Raw genomic sequence first — 21,895 nt, 5'->3', positions numbered from 1 at the left:
GGTATATATAACTATTAACTAATCTAACCAACTGGTATATTAGTGTCCAGGGAGGGTTCTTCCCATCAGTTTTGGGACCCTGCTAAAACAAAGTTGATTTACTCTGTAGTTAATTCTTATTTCACAAGATGCACAGAAATTGGAACAAACAAGTAAGTTGTGCATTTTTTTTCCCAAGAGAAAAATACATACTGACTTTCACTACAAAGTTAACATTTGCCAATACATAATCAATAGCAGTGAGGCCACAATGGTATTTTACTGTGCTAAATGTGATTATCACCAATCCTTGTAATAAGTCTTGGTAGATCTCCATTCTTCTAGCCAAGATTCTGCTGTGGATGTAGGCCCATTTGTGCATTGAGTGTGGCCACTAGAGTAGTACAACAAATAACTGTGATTTGCATTCGAGTAGGGTAGAGGGGAAGAGCTCTTCGGTTCTGTGTTTGTATAATATATGAAGAAGTCAGTATGATGCTTTTTTGTTTGTTTTAGGGTGAAAATTTCACCACAAATGTCTAATTTGATTTTTATGTGGTTCTCAGAAACATCAAAGATCTAAAGTAGGTGGTTTTCCAACTTTTAATTAAAGAGAGAAGATCGACTGCATTGTAACAGAGCAGTTCAAGGAGGACATACCTACTGTCTTTTCTCTTCTGTGAAATCAGCATGCACGAAAAGAAACTATCTTCATTTTTTGTCCCTTCTCACAAACACACACGCATACACATTTCACTTGGTCTTCACATCTTACTCTCTAGCCTATTGTAGATCTACAAGAGAAGTTCTGAATTTATAACATAAAAACATGTAGGTATGTAAGAGCAACAGCATGATAGACCAAAGTTAGAATGACACTGAGATGTTCCGAGATAGAAGATGCAGAAGTAATTAACATCTTGATTATCTGGAGTTCAACTGAGTCATTTTTCTAGTTGCACTAGTTGCACTGATCGTGCAACAAAGATTTTCAAGCCTCCCATTGCAAGTCAGCTTAACCTGTCAATCAGCTCCTGGATGTCCTGGGCTCCAGGTTGAAGCAAGTCTTTGGTAAAGATGAAAAATGCCAAGTGCTGTGCTCAGCCAGAAGGGGCAGCCTTCATGAAAAGAGGCTGCAGCCCTGTGGGAGTTCAGAGCATTCGATGTGGAGGCTGGGAGAGCTGAACGCCAAATATCCTCTGGGAGTGCTGGGTCACAGCGTCTTTGCAGCCAGCACCCACGGATTGAGGGCTTTGGCATGAATAGAGCCCTGTGCGTTTTTCAGGGATGGGAATAATCTGCTCTTTGAATGCTGCCTGACCTTTGGTTTCCTAGCAACTCAAAGCTGTTCAGTAGAGTATTTTGTAGCTTTCCTAATTTACACATATCAAATATTGGCTGTGATTTAAGCCTGGCTAATTTCCCCTTATGACTTTCAGACATGAAGAAGAAAAGAAAGGGCTTCTTAGGGGAGAATTTTCTAATTCATATATTTTTTTTCAAAGCATGAGTTGCACTGGAACATTTACCTGCTTGAGAAAACACTGAGCAACAAGTCTGTATTACATCAGATTTGTATTTTGTAGACTTCTTTTATGGCCTACTGATAGAATAAATTGTGTGCAGAGGCAAAACACATCAGAGAAAGAGAAACTGTTTATGTCCTTAATATCAAAAAAGAATATGACTGAGAGCTAGCTTTTTAACATTACTTGAATCTGTTTATGACTTTTATCTAGGAAGCTGCCAGGCCTTATGGCCAGTGAACAAGCCTGTACATGCCACACTTCTAATTCAATTAAAAATAATTCAAACTTCTATTGTTTTTAAATTTTACAATTTTCAAAGGTATGATTCATGATTGTTGCAGGGTTTTTCCTGTTTTTAATGTTTGGAATTGATTCCATGGAAGGTTTTTTTGTTATCTTTCAATGAATATGTGAAGGCTGTCTAATGACTTAATCTAAGCTAGCCCATAATGCTGCAGCCTGTGTCAGCTGCAATGAAAACTCAGCCAAACTTCTCCTGCTGGATTGCCAAATACTTTTACAGATAATGAGCTTGCTTATTGTAGCCTGTGCATTGGAAGTGTAGTTCTGGATTATAATGTGTGCTGTAGGTCAAAGCTGTATGTCTTGTTCCTATCTTTGTTACAAATTCAGTCTTTATAAAATCCAGTATTGAAAGTTAAAGAAGTCAGCATTAAGCTTTTTTAAATAATAGAGTTTTTTTCCCAGAAAAACAGTGCTGAAGGGGGTCTAGTTAGATCATTTACTCTAACCTGTTGCATGGCAAACTGTATGGGAATGCTTAACATCTGCTGTAAGTGGGAAGATACCCAGTATTTTCTTCAAAATCTCCAGTGATTTTAGAGGGTCCCATCACCGTCGGTAAACTATTCGAATAGTCAGTTACACAATGAGAAAAATGTATGCCTTCTGATTTGAATGTCTTGCTTTGATTTTTGCAGTCCTTATGTGTCTCTGCTGTATTTTAGAAACTTCTGTTGTTGAATGTACACTAATAGTAGAGCTACTTTCAGATTATTATCAAGTTCTCTTAGCGTTCTCATTGATAAGCTCCTCAAGTCTCTTACTGAAGTCTTAGTGCTTTTTTCAGCCTGATCTTTTCTCATTGCTCTTCTCTAAATCCTTTCCAGTTTAGCAATCTCCTTTATTATGCCCCCAAATTGGACACAATATTTCAGTAGCAATAACATGGCTGAGAAACATAGGTCAGCTCACTAATCACAAAACAGACTTCATAATTATTGGATTCTAGTTTGGAATTTGGATTTGGTTTTTAGTATTCCTTTTACGACAGTGCCACAAAAAACTCAACTTTCAAGTCCTATAGCTATTCAGGCGTACAGTCCTTATAGATCAAGAGAAGTGACAGGTAACTGCCCCAGGAGTAGAGTAGAGAATAAACTGAGATTTGGATTTACAGTTCCTCTTCTGCTCTCCTTTGTGCTCCACAAATTGATGTCTTTTGTCCTTCTGGAGAGTGCTGTGTTTGTCACCCGCCCCTTGCCCCATTGCATAATAAGCTCTTGTGGCTGGAAATGAGGTTCTTCAAGCTACTTCCATCTCCTACTTTCTCCTTAGTTGCAGTAGAGAGGAGGAAACAAGTGTCCCTATAACCTGTCCTCTCAAGTGGACCTACAATCCAAAAAAGAGTAATTCAGTTTCACATCAGGCAGGAAGAGCAGAGAGAGTTGTGGTAATGTGAACCTAAGTTATTTCTGCAATACTGTTTGAGGATGTACTGCTGAAATGATATTGTGTTAGCACTTTAGTGAGAACTAGCTACATGGAGGGCTTCATATTTTAATGCATAAGGTTACTTGTAACATTACATTAGATATTAGAAGTACATAGAGACTAGCTTCTTAAAAGGATGGTTAGAATGAAAGGCTTTACACCTGTCAGACTTTGGTCTTGCAAGATGTAACCCATTTCTTGGAACTGATCTTCAGGTATTTTTGTCCTAATTTTGTGTCCTCTGATAAGCCTTCATCTCTTTCAGAAGTAGAAACATGAAACTAAACCCCACCTTCTCTGTGCCACACATGCAAGAAGAAATCCTGTTACAGCAGTCATCTTAAAATGTAATTGACTACTTTTAAATATAGAAATGGACTCTTGCACCCAATCTGCCAATAAACTGTGAGCTAGCAAAAATCCGTAAGTCCCAGTTGAAAAGTCCATTGTGGAGAAGGGACACTACAGTGGAAAAATAAGGAAAGGTATGGGTGAGGTCTTGGCCTGTGCAAGTTAGTCAAAGGTGCTGCTGACAAGAAAGGTCAGGATTGCACTATACCTGATTGGTTTGTATTTAGCCATAGCAGACATGGAGTAGTGTATGCCGCAGGCACATGGCGTTGTTCTCTGGACCATTGTAATGACAGTGGTGTTGGCTCTGGTGACATAGGGTTGGTAGAGAAGGACAGCTGCCCTTGTAATTAGTGCCTCACAGCATGTTTCTTCATGCTGTGTCTGTAACTACCAGGCAGCCTGATTGATTTTCTTCAGGAAAAGCCTGCTGACTGATCACAATGTGGGGAGAATGAGGCCAGATTGAGGTTTAGTCTGCAGGGATTGGACGCTTTAATTAGGATGACCTTAGCTGAAATGGCAACAGATTATTCACAGGTGGAGAAGGAGGGTCCATGAAGATTTCCAGCTGGGGTCTGTGCTGTGAGTTGCACCTTCTGTCAGTGTACTGAGATTCTGCCAGAGCTGCTTCAAATCTTAAATCCCCTCTTTTCCCAAATGCTCTTAATTGACTGTCTCACATGGATGGTCATGCAGTTGCTGTTGTGGGATAAACAGCCCATGAGACTTGCTGTGCATTTCAATGGACTCTCTAAATAATATAGTCAAGCAACAAGGGCTCACTTCAGCTGAAAACTTAGGCACATACATAGCTCTAAACATGTACTTAGATAATCTAGAAGTCTCAGGTACTTAGTGCCTTAAAACTTCATGGAGTAGGATTGGATTCTTACACTGGCATGAAAGTAATTATACGCTGTTTGTTTTGGGAGGTGTAGCATTCCTCTAGGTTTATGTGTCATCACTAGTGGGAGAAGTGGATAAATTCTGTCTTCTGACACCTTTAAAAAGAAGGTTCATAGAAAGTCTGTTACACAGGGTAGAATTTGGTCCATACAAACCAAACAAAAAGAAAATTGCTCTGAAATTCAGAACTGCAGTGACACTGACTAATAAAAGTAGTTTAAATTGAGTTTCCTCCTCTGACTGTTTTGGTGCTGTAAAAGAAGTCTAAAATTACGGTGCTCTCTCCATACAGCATTATTTTTAGCACAAGCAGTTCTAATCTGTGGAATGATAGGTGACAGACTTCAGAATTCAGCCACTATCCGAAACATTCAGGATTGGAAGATGAGTCATGCAGATCAGATGCAGTAACTGGAATTAAAGAGGAGATCAGCTAATTGTGTGAATGCTTGCTGTTGGTAAATGTAGCACTTTCACATTTGGACCTGTAGAGATTATGTAAAAGAGCCAGCATATCATTATTGAACTAACAGTGAAATCTGGCCTGGAGCTTGCAACAGAATTTTTTAAGGCGTAAGTGTTGATTTAATATACATGTGTTATCTTTTTGGCAAGTTACCATCAGCAGTATTAGTAATCTTTTTAAAGACTTTTAGGTTTTTGTAAGATGTGAGGATAAAGACCAGGAGAATTTAGCACATGAAAAATACTTACTGATTTTTCATATTTACCCAAGTGTTTTGTGACTTCCCTCTTCAATACAGTGGAAATACAAAGTAAGCTTTTTAGCTGTGGCGTATTCCTTGTTTTTATTCTCCTGTATTCATATGATGCTTGTCTGTGTGGACACACGTGTTCTGAAACAGTAAGGGAACATCTTCAAAAATAAAGCAAGCATCAAACTTGTCTGTGTTTTAGTCTGAATCTCTTTCAGTTAATGCTAGCTGCATGCTGGAGAAAACCATAGAGGGTTTCTTATCTCAAGCTCTTTCCTTGAAATATGTGTGTACATACATCAGTGGGACCTGATGGTCCAGTTCCTTGGACAGGCTGCATTCAGATTTACATGCTCCATATGCTGTAAGTGTAGCAGTCATGAAGTTGAACCTACTGAAGAAGCAGACATGATCAGAGTGTGTGGTGCAAGCAGCTGAACAAATGATGGCTAGAGGAGTAGGAGGCAGAGAGGTTCAAGGTAAGAGGGTGAGCAACATGGCCTTGGCACTCAAATCTCGTGATTCGATAGGTAAGTGGCACCAGCCTCTACCTAGCCTGGCTCTGCAGTGTATTTTTCTGTCATGACTGCAGGCATTTTCCTTTTACTACTTTCAGGTGATTGAACTGACTCCTCAGCATGAGTGGAGTCTGATGAATACTATGTGTGAACAAGGATCACTAAGCATAACATGGATTAGAAAAGTTAAATACAACAGTGGGTGTGCCAAAACTTTTATATCAATTCAGATGGATTTTATATTAGAAATAATTTTATTCACACTTTTCAAATTCATCTGGGATAAAAACCAGGCATTAGGCCTGGGTGGTGGAGTTGGTGATTAAGATCAGAAACCCATAGAGACTGTTTCAGAAAAATCTGACTTTATAAGTCCCCCTGGGCAACAGGGCTACATTTGTTTCTGAATAAAAATCAATATGCTTTAGGATGTGAAAACATGTTCGAAACCACCATAAACAGGAGGAAGACTGACTGACCTCTTTTAATTCCTGCTGCTTTCCTCAAAATTGAACTGCCCAGGTTACATTTTAGGAATGAAGGAGAATAGATTTGGAAAAGTTGCTATTTTTAAACAAAACCTACTTTTAATGTCCCTTTACCTTATTTTTCATCTTTTTCTTCTCTCTACCAGCCTTCCACAAAACATTTTTGTAAGTTTTGATTTTCCTTACTTGCCAGATACGGTAACAGTCCTTCTCAAATTCACTCAGAGAAATCTAAAAACAAGGGACAGAGGTGTAGTTTCTCTCTCTGTCTCTCTCTGTCTCTCTGTCTCTCTCTCTTTTTCCTGATCCGGTCTGTATAATTCCTCCTGCCTAAAAAAGTTCTGTGAGATTGTTGTTGCAATCTGGCATTACTGTGACTGTCCTTTTTTGAGGATGAGAAAGGATTTCTGTGTGGGGAAAGTCAGATATGCTCTTCCTTTGAACTAAACAAATGATCTGCAGAACCAAAAAAAAAAATGTTAATTTATTTTGTGTATGTGTTATTCACTTGGGCTGTCCGCTAAGGGTAGTCCAGGATAAGGGGAAATTGTTTTTTCACATCTCAGTCAGATTGTAATCTAAGGAACTATTATATAATTTTATAATGAAAATTATGCATAGGTGTTGGACATCAGGCCTAGTGGCTTCACCTAATCATGATTTTTAGGCAGAGGCTTTTCACTTTAGGAGGCTCAGAACAGATCAGAGCAAGCATTTAGCGCATAGAGAGCCAGAGTCTCACCAGCACAAACTCTAGGTCACATTAAAGCCTTGGCTTTAGTGCTGTCTGGTGCAAATTCGGTGGAGACTTTTGGATTTGGGAAGTGATAAATTACAAGTTGTGTTATGAAAGAACACATCACAAAAAACGCCTTTATCAGGTAGAACAGTCCTGACTTGTCACTACTGAAATATAAGAAATTCCAAGTTGCTGTTGCTCAGTGCTCGAACATGTCCCTGGCCCATGTGAGTCCGTAGCTGTTGTCTGGGGATTGTGTGTGTCGGAGGAGTGTAGAGTGCTCCTGTTTTTTGATAAAAATGCAACAACTATGAAAATCAAATAGATTTGAAGTTGATTGCATCTCAGACAATTTTAGAAGCCATAAACTGATTTCCTTTTCTGTTGGCTTCTATTTTATAAAGTTGATCTTACTTTATAGGAGTCGTAATATTAGCAAGTAATTCCAATTTTTATTTTGGAAGACATGGTGTGAATCTGATACTGTTTTAAAATCAATTACGGTTCTACTGCCTATCTATAAAATTTTACAGAACACGGTTTCTTCACAAGTGTTAATTTATAAAGCAAATCATTTTAAAGCAATACTGGCAAAAGTTTAACAGAGCCTAGAGATGAATCCTGCCTTATGTGTTTTGGGTATATGTTTGTCATAGCAAGTCTGAAGGAACACCAGTAAACACACTAGAATGTGCTTCAGTTACTTAGCCCTTTGCATGGAGATTTTATACTGTTGCAAATTTAACTCGTCCATGCTGTACTGAGCATTGGTGCTTCCAGTGGAGAGCATCATCATACTGCACCTTAGAACCTTAGTAGTGTCTGCAGTTTAATAGTGGTATGTATAAGCAGTACCTACACTCTAGTTAGGTAAATGCATATGCAATTGATTCTTAAGTATGAGGAGTCCTGCTGACTGGAAGTTAGACTTAAGGTCTTAAGGTCACTTGTAAATGTTTATATGATTGAGGCTGAAATCCTGTTCATCCACAGAGTAAAACTAGCTGGTATGAAATGTATCGCCAAGTCCAAGGGTGGACAATGCTGAACACTCTGGTATAGTGCGCAGGACCAAGTTTGTTATTTATTCTAGTGGTTTTCATTAGAGGTGAGAAGCCATGAACGCATTTACATGTTTTGGGTTTTGGCTCCTTCCCCTCCTGCCCAGCTGCAGCTTTCCTCATTGCTTAGGGCTGAAGAGTTTCTGTAATGTCTTAGTTGATGTTGCTTCCATGCTAGTAAGGGAGGAAGAGCTCAGGGAAGACCTAGAGCCGGTGTGGCAGTGCCTTTAAAAGCCCTCAGGTTGTGGGAACTGTGAACTGTGTCTTCTGGTCTTCCAAATCTAAAGTGTAAGATGTGAGCCCAGCGTATCTTCCCTACCTGCTTCCCCTCCCACCCTCTCCTTCAAAGATTTTTTCACAAGAAAGCCAAATTTGTTGCTGGTGTAGCACTGGAGCTACACCAGGACAGGATTTGGTCCTCCACTTTGTTTAGTAGCCTCACGTGTCTATGAGTAATCAAAAATAATCAGTTATGTAAGCTCATATGATTAAAACTATGATGATCTTTATGTTGCCCTACTAGTAGTATGTTAAGATATCTTATTGTGTTTCATGTTTTTCTTTAGAAACGCAGGCTTTTGAAAGGAGGTGATTATTTCACAATCTCAGTTTTCAGTGAAAAAACAGGACTATAGAAAAAGGAAGAAAGTCATGAAAATGTTTCTTCTTCCCTTGTGGCTCAAAATATGGATAGGAAAAAGAAAAGGAAAAAAAGCAACAGGAGCTTACAGACTCATCTTGTGGCTGACTTTTGACTTCTTAAGTGCCTGGAATTGGCAATAAAAGGATTAGGTAGTGTTGTGGTGATCTGGTTTTCAAACCAGGAGGCTGCCTCCCCAGAGAGGCATCAGTAGTGTTGCTGAAATTTCACCTGACTTTGGTGTATCCCGACTCCCAGCTATGCTTCTGCCTCTTCACCTTGCCACTCTGAAAATGTTCTTGTCTTTACAAGTCACATGAAGAATGTGACCCTTTGAGCCCTTAAGTATAGAGCTAAAAAGACTAAAAGTAGGTATAGCGTCAAAGAAAAAAGATGTATTGCCATGCATCCACTTATGGCGCAAATCAGCCTCAGGTTATGCAGGGCAAAAGTGAAATGTTCTTCATCTTGGCTTGTGTGTGTATCTGTGTTCCGTCCTTCCCCTCCCTTTCTGGGATCATGAGTCAACTGTGGAGACACAGGCAAGCAGGTTTTGTGCGCATCCATCATAACTGCAGTTTTGTGAGGCTAGTTCTTTGACACACACAGCTGCCATGCGTATGTTTAGTATGCTTAGTGACAAGAAAAGCAGAGTTTGTATCATCTGCAAAGGCAGTTTTCCCTCTCTAGAATGCTAATGTTTTGTGTGTCAGGGTGAGGAAACAAAATGGTAAATCATGTTGTAATAAAACCATTATTCTAACAACAGCTGAGGTGGCGCAGTGTGTACGTAGCTCCTACGTCTCCCTAGGTTGCAAGCACCCATCTCACTGGGAGGACAGAAGTAGCTGCTGGTTGTGGCTGAATTTCTCCCTAGCCCCCGGTCAGTCCTGCTGCTCAGGCAGAGTCAGATCCTGCAGCTGAGCACCCCGAGAGGGTAGGGCTAGCCGTGGTGACCAGCTCCTTTCTGAAAAACAAATTGTTCTCATTTTTGTTCAGTGCTGGAGGAAGGGTCAGGCTGGTAGTATTTTTCCAAATGAGTTTTGGCCTCTGCACCTAAGGAAGGCGTTCAAAAGTCTTTTGCTGGTGGTGGTGTGGTGCACGCTGAGCAGCCGTTCGCCTGCGGGGGTCAGAACAACCCTGTGCAGAAGGGCTGCTGCGTGTGGAGAAGTCTCCCAACTCAGACTGCTCCAGAAACGAACTTAATGAACAGAGACAATCCCAACATTGTGTGTTAGTCGTTTTACCTTTACAAGAGGGAGTTAAAAGCTCATCTGCCAGTATTTTCGAAATCACATAATGAGCAAATCAGAGTAGCTGTCACTAGCACGGAGTTTTTTGTTTTATGCAGACACAGGGGCTGATGGAAAAGCTTAGTTTGGATAGTTTAAAGTAACTTTTGATTCTGTGGTTTCCTAAAATTACTTCTGGTAAGCTCAAATTTTGAGGAGCCATTTGAACAAGAAGCATGATTAAAACCAGTTTACGAATAACAGAAGAGCCCTCTGATTTGCAGTTGCTTGAAGCGTGATCTAGATGTCTCTTATATTGGTAAGAACTTGCACTGACTGCAGTGGGAGCCAGACCAGTTTTTGTACAAATCATTAACTGTATCTATGAGATCCTGTCTTCTGAATTATTCTTGGAGAATATTAAGCACTGTACCCTAATCCCACAAATCCTTGTGCAGGAGGGTAAATTGGTGTATTCTGGTGGACTATTGGGCTACTGAATTGAACAGTGTATTTACATGTGTTGTTATTTCAGTATCAGAGGTGTCAGCATTTTGCAGAACAGTGATTAGCACTAACCTGAGTAGCTTTGTGTGACTGTGGCTGAGGCTGGCTTATCTCAGCATATGAGAAAAGCACAGGTGATTTAGAGCATTGTGAGAGCTTGAAGAAAAACATGACTAATGGTTGATTGCAGGTTTTCATGACTGAGCGGTTGAGATTATTGTTCTCAATGAAAAAGACACTAGAAGACCAACATACAAACTAAAGGAAACTTATTTCACATAAGCAGGATTTTTTTTTCTGTTTACAGATGAAAATAATATTTCTGCTATTCAGAATTTGTAGAGAATAGAAACTCTTTGCAATATAGCTTATTTAAACTTTGAAGTACTGCTAGCACAATTCCATCACTATCAATAGAAGGTGAAATGTCACTACATTTGAAAAATTAAAAATCAAATCTTTTCTGCCGTTTTGGTTTTGTTTTTTCTTAAATGGTATCATACAACTGGATTAGTATCTCTGACATTTGGCATTATCTCCAGGGAATATAAATTCAGCTCCTAAAGAAACGAAACAGTCAAGCTTGTAGCTACTAACCTAGCTATCCTGTGGGGTTTTTTTCCCCATCTTTTTTTTCCTGCATAGCAACGGTTGACAAATAGAAGAGAAATGGAAAGGGGTAGTTGATTGGGTTAAATTCTGTAAATTCTCTAGGTATGGAGATCATATTGTGTTAAATATCCTTTTATTTCCATCCTATAGAGAGCTTTTTATATGTTTTGAAGTGACAATGTGCTAAGACATTGTGTAGCTTTTATTTAGTCGTTGTGCATTTCAGATTTATGTATGAGCCTTTTGTTTATTTCCCCTGAAATGTCACGTTACAAATGTTGTAGAATGGTGGTGATGAGAACCGTTGCTATTAAAAACCTCATTTTGAACCTGTTTATTTTAGATGCCTGACCAATTTGATCAGACTGTGGTGCTAAACCAGCTGCGCTATTCTGGGATGTTGGAGACAGTAAGGATTCGAAGGGCAGGCTTCCCAGTGCGAAGGCCCTTTCAAGACTTTTATAAAAGGTAAACCAACTGAGTCATACCCATCAGTTATGGGTCATGGGCATCATTATCCATGTTTCTCTGTTGAGAAATAAATTGAAAATCTAACGAAACAGCAAAACTAGAACTCTCTCTCTCTTATATGAAGTAATAAAAATACTTTTTGGTTGCCAGGTATAAAGTCCTCATGAGAAACTTAACTCTGCCTGAAGATTTAAATGAGAAATGTGCCGTCCTCCTTCGTCTATATGACAACACAAGTACTGAATGGCAGCTTGGAAAAAATAAGGTAAAATAATCTGACTGCATATTATGATTGCTGCATATACAAAGCTTTGGGACAGGATTTAGCTTGCATAGCTGCAGAGTTGTAGCTGTAATGGTGACTGCCTTTCACCTTAAAAGAAGCTGAGCACTCGTGCAGGTCCTCTTGAAACCAGATAGTAACAACTAGTAGTTGTTCTAAGGAATTTGCTGGCTAAGGTACTTAAAACTACTGGTGAGTTTATTCATGGAGAAAGTTCACTTGAATTTTATGCTGCTGCTTATGAACCTGAGCATTGGTGAGGATCAGAGCTTCAAACGTGGTTGCTAGATTTCATCACTCTTGGAAGAATCCAGCACATAAAGTAATACTCCATTCTGCAGAGAGCTCCATTCATTCTAGTAGATCCTCTTGCTTGGTATCTACTCAGTGGGTGCAGTTTTGGAGAGGCATTTTATCCAGTATTTGTATGACAGAACTGAGCTCTCAGTGTGTCAGCTGTCTTAGTTTGAGTTGTCTTCTGAAGTACGTAAAACCTCAATACATGTCCTGCCAGACAACCAGAACCTTACCTGTGTCTTTTTTTCTTCCAAGAAATTTTGAAATGATTTAGATCCTGGACAGTGCTTTGGAACCTTAGAGAAATACATTTATGAGAACCCAGATTATTTGAACAAACTGTGCTTGTCAGGATCTCAGCAGGAGCTGGAGCTCTGTTTAAAACTTCCCCTACTGGGACCAGGAATAATTGCACGCAGGAGCTGTGTGTATGTTTTTAAGAGTCTCCAAATAGCTTATTTTAGAAGAGCACATGAGGACATTGGTTTCAGTCTGAAGAGAGTGCAGTGCATTATCCTGCCCATGTCATTTGAAAGAGGGTAATGCCAACATCGTGACAATTAGCTTTCGGTGTGAATTTTCCTTGTTCTTACATGTCTAGATGCCATGCACCTGTTCAGGAAAAAGCATTAGTCTGTGCTTAGTATGTGCTTACACCTATTTTTGTTCAAGAAGTAGCCGAATGCCTTTCTGAATCTGAATTTCAGTATGTTTTTAAGGCCTGTATGCGTAGAGCAAAGAAAGACTGCTTACTGGGTGAACAAGAAGGCCTTTTCCATCACAGCCTATTTTATATACAAGAATAAAGACTGTATGTAAGGGGGGTTGCATAGTGCAACTTGGACACTAATGAGTGTCTAGTTCAATGGGACTTTTCTACATGAGTATTTGTTAGTGTTATGTGTTGGAAAATCTAATCCCATTTTAGCTACTCTCAGAACTCAGAATTGTGCCTCTTATCAGGAGGGCTGCTGGTTCAACTGATGATGGGCTTTTTTCCCTAAACACAGAAGGGAAAACTACACCTTTTTTCCACTTCAGTGCTCCCCAAAGGCTGTGTTCTTCTCTATTTTCACAACAAGAAGAAAACAAAACACCTCAAGGAGGCATTCCAGCAATGAAGTCTAGGATGTATTGTAGTAGCAATTGCAGCACTCTTTCCTTAGCAGAGCCCACACTGTCCATGTGACTTCCTCATCCCCACACCATGGGCAGGTGTGGGGCCTGCCTCTGATCCTAGACAATCAAAGTATCATTGAACTAGATCTTTCCAACTACTTGTGCCTTGTGCAGCAGAATCTCAAGCTGTTGTCATCTGTAGCTGGTGCAGAGGATTCATTATTTGAAAAGCTGAGAATGAGAAAAAGTATTGACAAGAAAAAGCAGATAACTCACCACTTTGTGAGGGTACAATAGAGAGTAGAAACTGAGATATATCGACCAATGCCAGTGGAAGAGGGTAGCTACATCCCCAATTCCTCTACTAAGCTGGAAATACAGTTTGATTCATTTAAGGCAAAATCAGCTTGTTTAGCTGAATTTATTTTAATGCTTTATGTTAAACCTGCCTCTAGGAGCCCACACTGTAGAGACAAATAGGCCTTACGCCTGCAGTAATTTATGCTTAGCGTTTTTAGTCTGGGTGAACAATCCAGATTTCTCAACCTTGCTGAAGAGAATGGCTTGGAGAGTTGGTAGGTGGTATGTTGCAGGAGAAATCATCTGTCCTTCGCAGATCTGTGTGCACAAGCAGTCTGCCATCACACTTAACAGAGGCACCTCTACCTCTAAACTTCTAACTCCTGTCGGTGTTAACTGGAAGAAAAATGTTGCATCCACTGGAGGAACTGCGGCTCTTCTGTGTTAGACAGTGGCTGGCATTTCCTGAACTGATGAAGCACAAATGAGTGAAGGCCTTGGGGAGCAGTCTTCTGCAGGAGGCTGCACAGACATGAGGCTGTATCTGGCCCTAGCAGGTGTCTCAGTGTAGAATGACAGGGAAAGACAGTCCAGTCAATCTGAATATGAAACCACTGTCATTTCTGTTTACTTCTGCAAGTTTATGCCAATGGCATTTGAAGGAATAAGACTTAAAAAAGGTTGAGAAAACTTGTTCTTACTGGGAAGCCACTGAATTCCCAGAGGTGTTATTTCTACCCCTCAAATAAGAATGTTCACCTTAAGTTGTACCATTTTTTGGCCTGTGTTGCTCATTGTTGGGAAAGCTTGGTTAATGAATTCAGTAACTATGTTGCTTTTGGAAAACCCTTGCTCCTAATCAAAATTTTTATTGCCATAGTCAGGATTTTACCACCAAAAGCCAAAGTCAGAGGAACATGTGCAGGGATTTTTTTTTTTAAGAGGAAAACAATTTTTTTTCTTTTCTGTTAAGGAAATTACACATTTAATTTTGAATTTGAAGCTCAGACTCTGCTCAGAATGACATTGACAGTACTTTGGCTGTCCTTTACATAGGACACTCTTACAGGTTATCAAGCCAAGTGTTTTCTTGCATAGGTTTTTCTACGAGAATCCTTGGAACACAAGTTGGAGAAACAGCGAGAGGTGGAAGTCACCAAGGCAGCAATGATTATCCGAGCACACCTCTTAGGTTATGCAGCTCGGTAAGTAACTAGCTGAGAGTACTTTATAGTTAAGCTTCTGAATAAATGGGTGAGGTAGCAGGCAGCTAAATCCTTTTGGCACAATTCGTAATTCCTCAAAGAGACCAGGCATCCAAATCTTGTAAGTGATTTCTGAAAATACCAGCTGTTGTCTTTGCCAGTTTCATAAATAAAACAAAATGGAGTTTGAATTATTTTAATGTAACAAATAGGACAGTATAAAAGAGAGGAGGTCAGCTAGTATTCAAATAATTGTATCATGGTATTTGATTGTGGTAGGAAATAGAGCTCCATGGTACCTAAAGAACCATGATATTAGGTAACTGGTTTTATCTGTTTATCTGGCTTCATGCATTATGTATTAGGTGGTGTTGGTTATGCCATCTGCTTATTTATCTCTAGTTTTTCTATAAATCAGTAGAGGATAGTTTAAGGAAACTTGTTTGCTTAATGAGATAATGTCTTTCCATGTACACACTAGTCTTGTCTACATATTCTGACTAGTATGTTAGACAAAAGCTACAATTCGCTTTTTAATGACAAAGCTATCCTGCTGGTTTTAATTTTTCTTTTCAGAGATGTGGGATAGATATATTTGTATCTTCTTTCTCCATGTGCACACACACAAACTCTGTGTGTGAGTGTGTGCAGAACCTTCTTTTCAGGGTGTAAGAAGATAGAAGACCGATATTTACATTTTCTTAGTGAAGATGGAGATAGCTCTTTCACAGAAATGAGAGCTGCTTTCCTCTCCTAAGGAAGAGAATGTGAGACAGAATGGGGAGTGTCACAGAATTAAAAATAATAAGTTGGTTTATAACTGTGGGCTCATTATTGCAGGTCACTGTGGCAGGACATCTAAGGACCATTCCATTAGATCCTTCTTTCCTTAGAAATTTACTTTGTCTTTTTTCAGAAAGCGGTACAGAAAGGTTCTTTACTACGTGGTTGTGATTCAGAAGAATTACAGAGCATACTGTGGTAGGAAAAGGTTCCTTTGCCTGAAGAAAGCAGCCATAATCCTTCAGAAGCAGCGGCGAGGCCAGCTTGCTCGACGTGTTTACAAAGAACGACTAGAGGAAAAGCGGCGTGAAGAGGAAGAAAGGAGAAGAGAGGAGGAAGAAAGGTACAGTATGCACTCTTATATCACTCTTTCCTATCTGTGCCATATGTTTCATTCTGGATAGCCTTTGCTTCAGGGAAGACAAGTGTTTTGGGACATCTTTACTGCTATTGCTGAAAGATGCATGTAGCTATAATGGTAGTTTCATATTTGTAAACATACCCTTCATGATCTTTTTCTGCTTTCCTTTTTAAGTGATCGCTGTAAAGGCAGTTATTGCCTCAGCACAGGTATGTGATGAGCTTATGTTGAGCTTGATTTACTAACTTTATTTTTCATCCTTTACTTTTAGGGAAAGACTAAGGCAAGAGGCAGAGCGTCTTGCCCAGCAGGTAAATGATACTTGATGCTTTCTGCCATCCTGTTTGTTCGAGTATCTCAGCCCAGTAATTTAAAAAAAAAAAAGGCACCTGTGGCATTTAAACTAAACTTATTACAGTAGTTGGCAGATAAATCCAAAAGAGACTTGATATAGTTGTTTGCATGGAAATTTCTTTCACCTCATGCTTCATTTAATTTCTGGCAAAGACTGAACTTTCTGCACGTACTTGAGTTTTCCACTGTCTGTGAATAAAAGTAATCATACTTACATTTCTTTTTCTTTTCTCTTTTCCTTTCCTTTTTTATGAAAAGGACAAGAATCCTTTTAAATGAACAGCATGGTTGGAGTATAATGCTTTAGTAATAACAAAACAAGGAATCTTGGGTTTGTGTGTTTGTTCATTTGTTTGTTTTTGAATGTAGGCTGAAGAAGAGAGGAAACAGCAGGAACTGGCTGCCATTCAGAAAGCCCAGAAGGAGGCAGAGCTAAAGCAAGAGGTGGAGAAGCAGAAAGAAAACAGACAGGTGGAAGAAATCTTGCGTCTGGAAAAAGAAATTGAAGATCTGCAGCGCATGAAGGAGCAGCAGGAGCTGTCCTTGACAGAAGCTTCACTACAGAGGCTGCAGCAGCTCCGAGATGAGGAACTGAGGCGGCTTGAGGATGAAGCATGTCGAGCAGCCCAGGAGTTTCTTGAATCTCTGAACTTTGATGAGATTGATGAATGTGTCCGAAACATTGAGAAGTCGCTGTCTGTGGGCAATGGGTATCCTGCAGAACTCACTGAACAGACTGGGAATGCATGCAGTGAAAAGCCTAGTTTTAACTTCAGCCAGCCATATCCTGAGGAGGAGGTAGATGAAGGCTTTGAAGCTGATGATGATGCATTTAAGGATTCACCTAATCCAAGTGAGCATGGCCATTCTGATCAAAGGACGAGTGGCATCAGAACAAGTGATGATTCTTCAGAAGAGGATCCCTACATGAATGATACTGTGGTGCCAACAATTCCTGCTGCTAGCAACACCGTGCTTATACCTCCTACCCATGATACTGTCAGTCTCCACAACTCCTCAAGTGGTGAATCCACATACTGCATGCCAGAAAATGTATCATGCAGGCCCTCAAATTCTGTGGAACTCATTTCTCCTGATGGAGACTATGATTACGACCAAGATGATTATGAAGATGGTGCTATTACTTCTGGTAGCAGCGTGACCTTCTCTAACTCACACAGTAGCCAGTGGTCCCCTGACTACCGATGCTCAGTGGGGACATACAATAGCTCTGGAGCATACAGATTTAGTTCTGAAGGAGCTCAGTCTTCTGTAAGTATCTTTATTTTTGTTTTATAATAATTGGTATAAGTTTTCTCTTTTTTTCCCCTTGAAAATGATGGTTAACTCTAGAAACTATAGCTGTTCCTGTAAATGACTGTGTTTAAAGTTAGACATGATCATACTGCCCTGGGGCATGGTTATCTGTTGCCATCTAGACGCTGCTGCGTAACATTGGAGTTAGAACCAGCTCAAATGCTGACTGAGCCTTATTTTTACCAAACCACTTATGTGAGTATATTGTTCCATCTGTTTTAATGCAGAACTGCACATTAATTTTGCAAGGACCTTTGTGTGTGGCCTTGGATGCAATTCATAAGCAATTGTTTGTGTATTTGCAGAGAGAGACATGGGGGGAAATGATTTCAGAAGAGGTGTCTTTGGTTATACATGCAAGTTACAACAGTATGGAACAAGCTGCTTGCAGAAATCCCTGAAATGCCAGATGTATATTGATATTGCTTTGTGAATAAATTTCACATGATGGCAAATGTTGTGGGATTCTTAAAATGGCATTGTTGAGGCACACATTCATCTTGAACAGCTCTTCTTCAGTGATATTTACTGAACATACTATGAGCTTTACTCTTACAAATAATTTTGCAAGAATATGATTTCTTCTACCACCCTCAGAATATTTCTATGAGACAGTATGATTGGGTGAATACAAAAGGATATTTCAGTAACACTGACTTATTTCTAGGGAAGATGCTAACATTAAAATGACTGTTACAGTTGAGGTAATGAAATTCAGTCAAAGAACTATTTTAATATATTTGCATGGTCCTTGAGATGAGCTGTCAGTTCTTGCCTCTGAGAAGAACACTTTCAATTGTCTCTGTTGAGGACTCCTTTGTGTTTTGTGTGTGTGTGAGAGAGAAATAGAGCAGAAACTTAGCTAACCTCAGATTCTTTGGGATGGATAGCTTCCCTGAGCAGCTACAAAGCTTGCCTCATAGATTTGTTATGCTAAGTTAGGGCTACCATATAATCAAAGAGAACAGGCTGCAAAATGCTGAGCACTCTCAATTTGTAAGTTAAACCAATGACTCATTCCACTTACTAAAGCCCCTTAGTAAGGTGGACAAAACACAGCCAGGAATCGTGTTCTTTAGAATATATCATAAAATGTTTTGTCTAAAGACTTCTAAAACAATTTTCTCTAAATTCATTCCTGAAAGATCATTTCACCTTTGTTCCTTTCTTCTGTAGTTCGAAGACAGTGAAGAAGATTTTGACTCCAGGTTTGATACAGATGATGAACTTTCCTACCGGAGGGATTCAGTCTATAGTTGTGTCAGCCTGCCCTATTTCCACAGTTTTCTGTACATGAAAGGTACTGGGTGAATCAGAATTGGCTAAAGATACAAAATAGAAATGTTTAGTACACCTTGTGCTCCATTCCTATAGAATTAAGGTATTTTCTGATTTTTCAAAGGGCAATAGAAAAATCTGGAGAGAGCTGCTTTAAAATTGTTGCTTGCAGTGATCCTCGTTTGGCTGTTTTTCTCATCTGCAAAGAAACATTAACATTTTCGGTCTGCCTCTGTTTCATATTATGTCTTTGCTGGCTCATAAACAATGGAATATCCAGTACAAAAATAGCAGAATAACTCCCAAAGTCAAATTGTACTAAATTTTGAGGAAAGTTGCTTCTTGTCCCTGAAAACCTATAACATAGACAGCATTCTGTATTGCAGGCCAGTTTTACTGACCTTGATGGACTTTGAGCTCAGATCGGAAAGATTGGAAAAGCACTTGTATGGTAAAGAGGCATGAAAGTCTATGAAAGAATATTCATAGGTGTTGCCCAGTTATGATTCTTAGTTTTACCTTTGAGTGGTACTAATGTATAATCTAGATGAGTTCTGGTATGCTACCCAGCATTACAGTATGACTTTGATTTTGAATTGGAACAGTGATGAATGGGTGCATAAGTATGTTTATGTGAAAAATAATAGCTACAGTTTTCACTAGAATGGCTTTTACCCTCTGATAAGGTTAGCAATAAGTTTTGACAGAATGACTGGAAAAAATGGTTGGCTAAGGATTTTTTGACTAATGTAACTACATTACAAGCTGTCTTAGCTACCATTACAAACCTCACATGAATTTAAACAGTATAGGCACTTTATTATGACTGAGTTCACACTAGTTCACGCTAGTTCACACTAGTATATTTTCTACCCTAAGTATAGGCTTTTAGATTTTGTGGGCTTGAGTTTACCTCTTACTAACCATAAGTATTTAAGAAAATTAGACAGAAGAAAGGGTTGAACACTTACTAACTTTTTTTAGATTATCATTGAGATATATTGAAAATAGTGTTGAAGATCTGATTCTCATTTGCAGTAAGACTATCTTATAATTTAAGGGTCTTTAGATTGCAAGCAATATGGTGGTTTTCAGAATATGTGAAATTGAGATCTTTGGTTTCATGATTAAAGCAGAGACTCATGTTAATTGCAGCATTATTGATCAGTGTCTTCCAGTTTTGGTTTGGAAACTACTTCTGTTTTTTAATGTAATTGTTTATCTTAACTGCTTATAAACCAGCCTCTGTCTCTTTTTCCAGGTGGCTTAATAAACACATGGAAGCGGCGCTGGTGTGTCCTGAAAGATGAGACCTTCCTGTGGTTTCGTTCCAAGCAGGAAGCACTTAAGCAGGGTTGGCTTCACAAGAAGGGGGGTGGATCATCTACCCTTTCCAGAAGGAACTGGAAGAAACGATGGTTTGTTCTCAGACAGTCCAGGTTGATGTACTTTGAAAATGACAGTGAAGAGAAGCTAAAGGGAGCCATTGATGTCCGAACAGCCAAGTAGGTTTATATGTGTTTATATATGTCATAGTTCCTCCTAAATGCTTCTTGGGGCTTAATCTGGTGACATATTTAGTGCTATTCAAATTGTATGTGTACAAGCATGTGCATATATGTGACAAAGGTCTTGAAAGTAAGCATTGTCTTTACTTGACTCTCTCTTAAGTCCACAGAGTGCCCGAAGTTAAGCCAGTGTTGAATAGTTGGGAAAATTGCAGCTATAATGAGCCTATCTATGCTTTCTCTCAGACTAGAAGCCCTGCTTGGCCAGTAATGATCCCCAAGGCAGTTTGGGGCATGTTGCCAAGCCCATAGCTGTAGGCAAACCTAGAATGGAGAGGGTGGAGTTAATAGGCCGTAAATATATTTAAGCTAGCATGGATCAGAGCTTGCATCTTCTGTATTCATTTATGATTTCTTTACATCTTTGAAGTAGTTGTGGCAGTTTGACAGAACAATCTTTAAAATGCATATATTCATTTCAAAAATTTAGAATTAGTAAATATAATTTAACAATTTTTGTCTTGCTAGCAATTATGTCTTACAATTTTAAGCTTCTCGGGGCATGCATCAAAAAAGAAGTTTGTTTTTTAAGGGATAGTAATCTTTCTTTTAAACAGTCAGTATCTTTTATGAACTTGTGGATCATCTAACAAAAATCAGAGCCTGCTACTGTTGATAATCTCATTTTTGCATAGAAGTGCACCTAAGGTATCCTTCATGATTCTGGTAGAGAAAAGTAGGAATGTCTGTAACACTCAATTTCACTCTGCTACTTGTAAAATGCAATTATTCATTTTATTTTGTTAATTTAACAGATTATTTAACCTAAACTAAAAACTTAGGTTAATTTTTTTTTATTTGGAAGTCTTTGGTTGAAACTGATTCAAGTAGAATAAAGTAAGTAGTTTTAGTGAGCATCCTGACTTGCTGTTGTAAAAGCAACAAGCAGCTGACTGTTAAGTAAATCTCTGAATAGAGACTGAAGTTCCTAGCATGATTCTTCTGTTGCAGCTGAATTTGAGTGCCTCATATGACATAGCATTTATTTAGTCCTTTATAAAAATTATTTAAACCTTCTTTTTTCGTTGTCACCATATAGTTTCATTGACTATAGCCTAGAGATTTTTTTGTTGTTGAACTTATCTTTAAAATTGTTTTGCAAAGGTTCTTGAACTTTTGAATACTTTTTGCTTTGCCTTTTGCAACTTTTGCTTTGAACTTGACTTGAACTGTAGGTTCAATCAATGAGTATTTGTACATAAAATTACTAAAATGAAAGCTACTTGTATTTTTAAAAAATTGTATGTTGTGAGAAATAAGCAATAGTTTTTCTAGATAATATTCACTGACCACATTCCTAACATATTTCTTACATACCTCACTGTTCCATATTAGGGACCCTATTCAAATAGAGTAAATCTTGGGCTTCACTTAAAATTCACAACTGGGATGTACTCTACAGACACTGTCACTGGGAAGAAGGAAGCCAAATTAAATAAAAAGAAGTGGAATGATACCTTTTTAATAGCAGATAAAAAAACGTTCCTCATGAGGCTGATAAGTGGAACTTGCATACATTGTATATAGGAGATTTATGAGAGTAG

General features: G+C 39.0%; 1 protein-coding gene across 1 annotated transcript in view; it reads left to right on the top strand.

The window, feature by feature from the left end:
- The window catches only part of MYO10 (myosin X), a 174,563-nt gene that overhangs the window by 132,755 nt on the left and 19,913 nt on the right, over nucleotides 1-21,895 (top strand). The window contains exons 20-27 of the mRNA XM_062569834.1: nucleotides 11,359-11,483; nucleotides 11,637-11,751; nucleotides 14,584-14,690; nucleotides 15,607-15,816; nucleotides 16,106-16,145; nucleotides 16,558-17,460; nucleotides 18,682-18,805; nucleotides 20,045-20,288. Of these exons, the coding sequence (XP_062425818.1) occupies nucleotides 11,359-11,483; nucleotides 11,637-11,751; nucleotides 14,584-14,690; nucleotides 15,607-15,816; nucleotides 16,106-16,145; nucleotides 16,558-17,460; nucleotides 18,682-18,805; nucleotides 20,045-20,288 (1,868 nt within the window). The remainder of the gene's footprint in view (nucleotides 1-11,358; nucleotides 11,484-11,636; nucleotides 11,752-14,583; nucleotides 14,691-15,606; nucleotides 15,817-16,105; nucleotides 16,146-16,557; nucleotides 17,461-18,681; nucleotides 18,806-20,044; nucleotides 20,289-21,895) is intronic.

Source organism: Rhea pennata, chromosome 2, assembly GCF_028389875.1.
Source record: "Rhea pennata isolate bPtePen1 chromosome 2, bPtePen1.pri, whole genome shotgun sequence".
Classification (NCBI taxonomy): Eukaryota; Metazoa; Chordata; class Aves; order Rheiformes; family Rheidae; genus Rhea; species Rhea pennata.
This window is presented reverse-complemented; position numbering and strand designations above follow the sequence as displayed.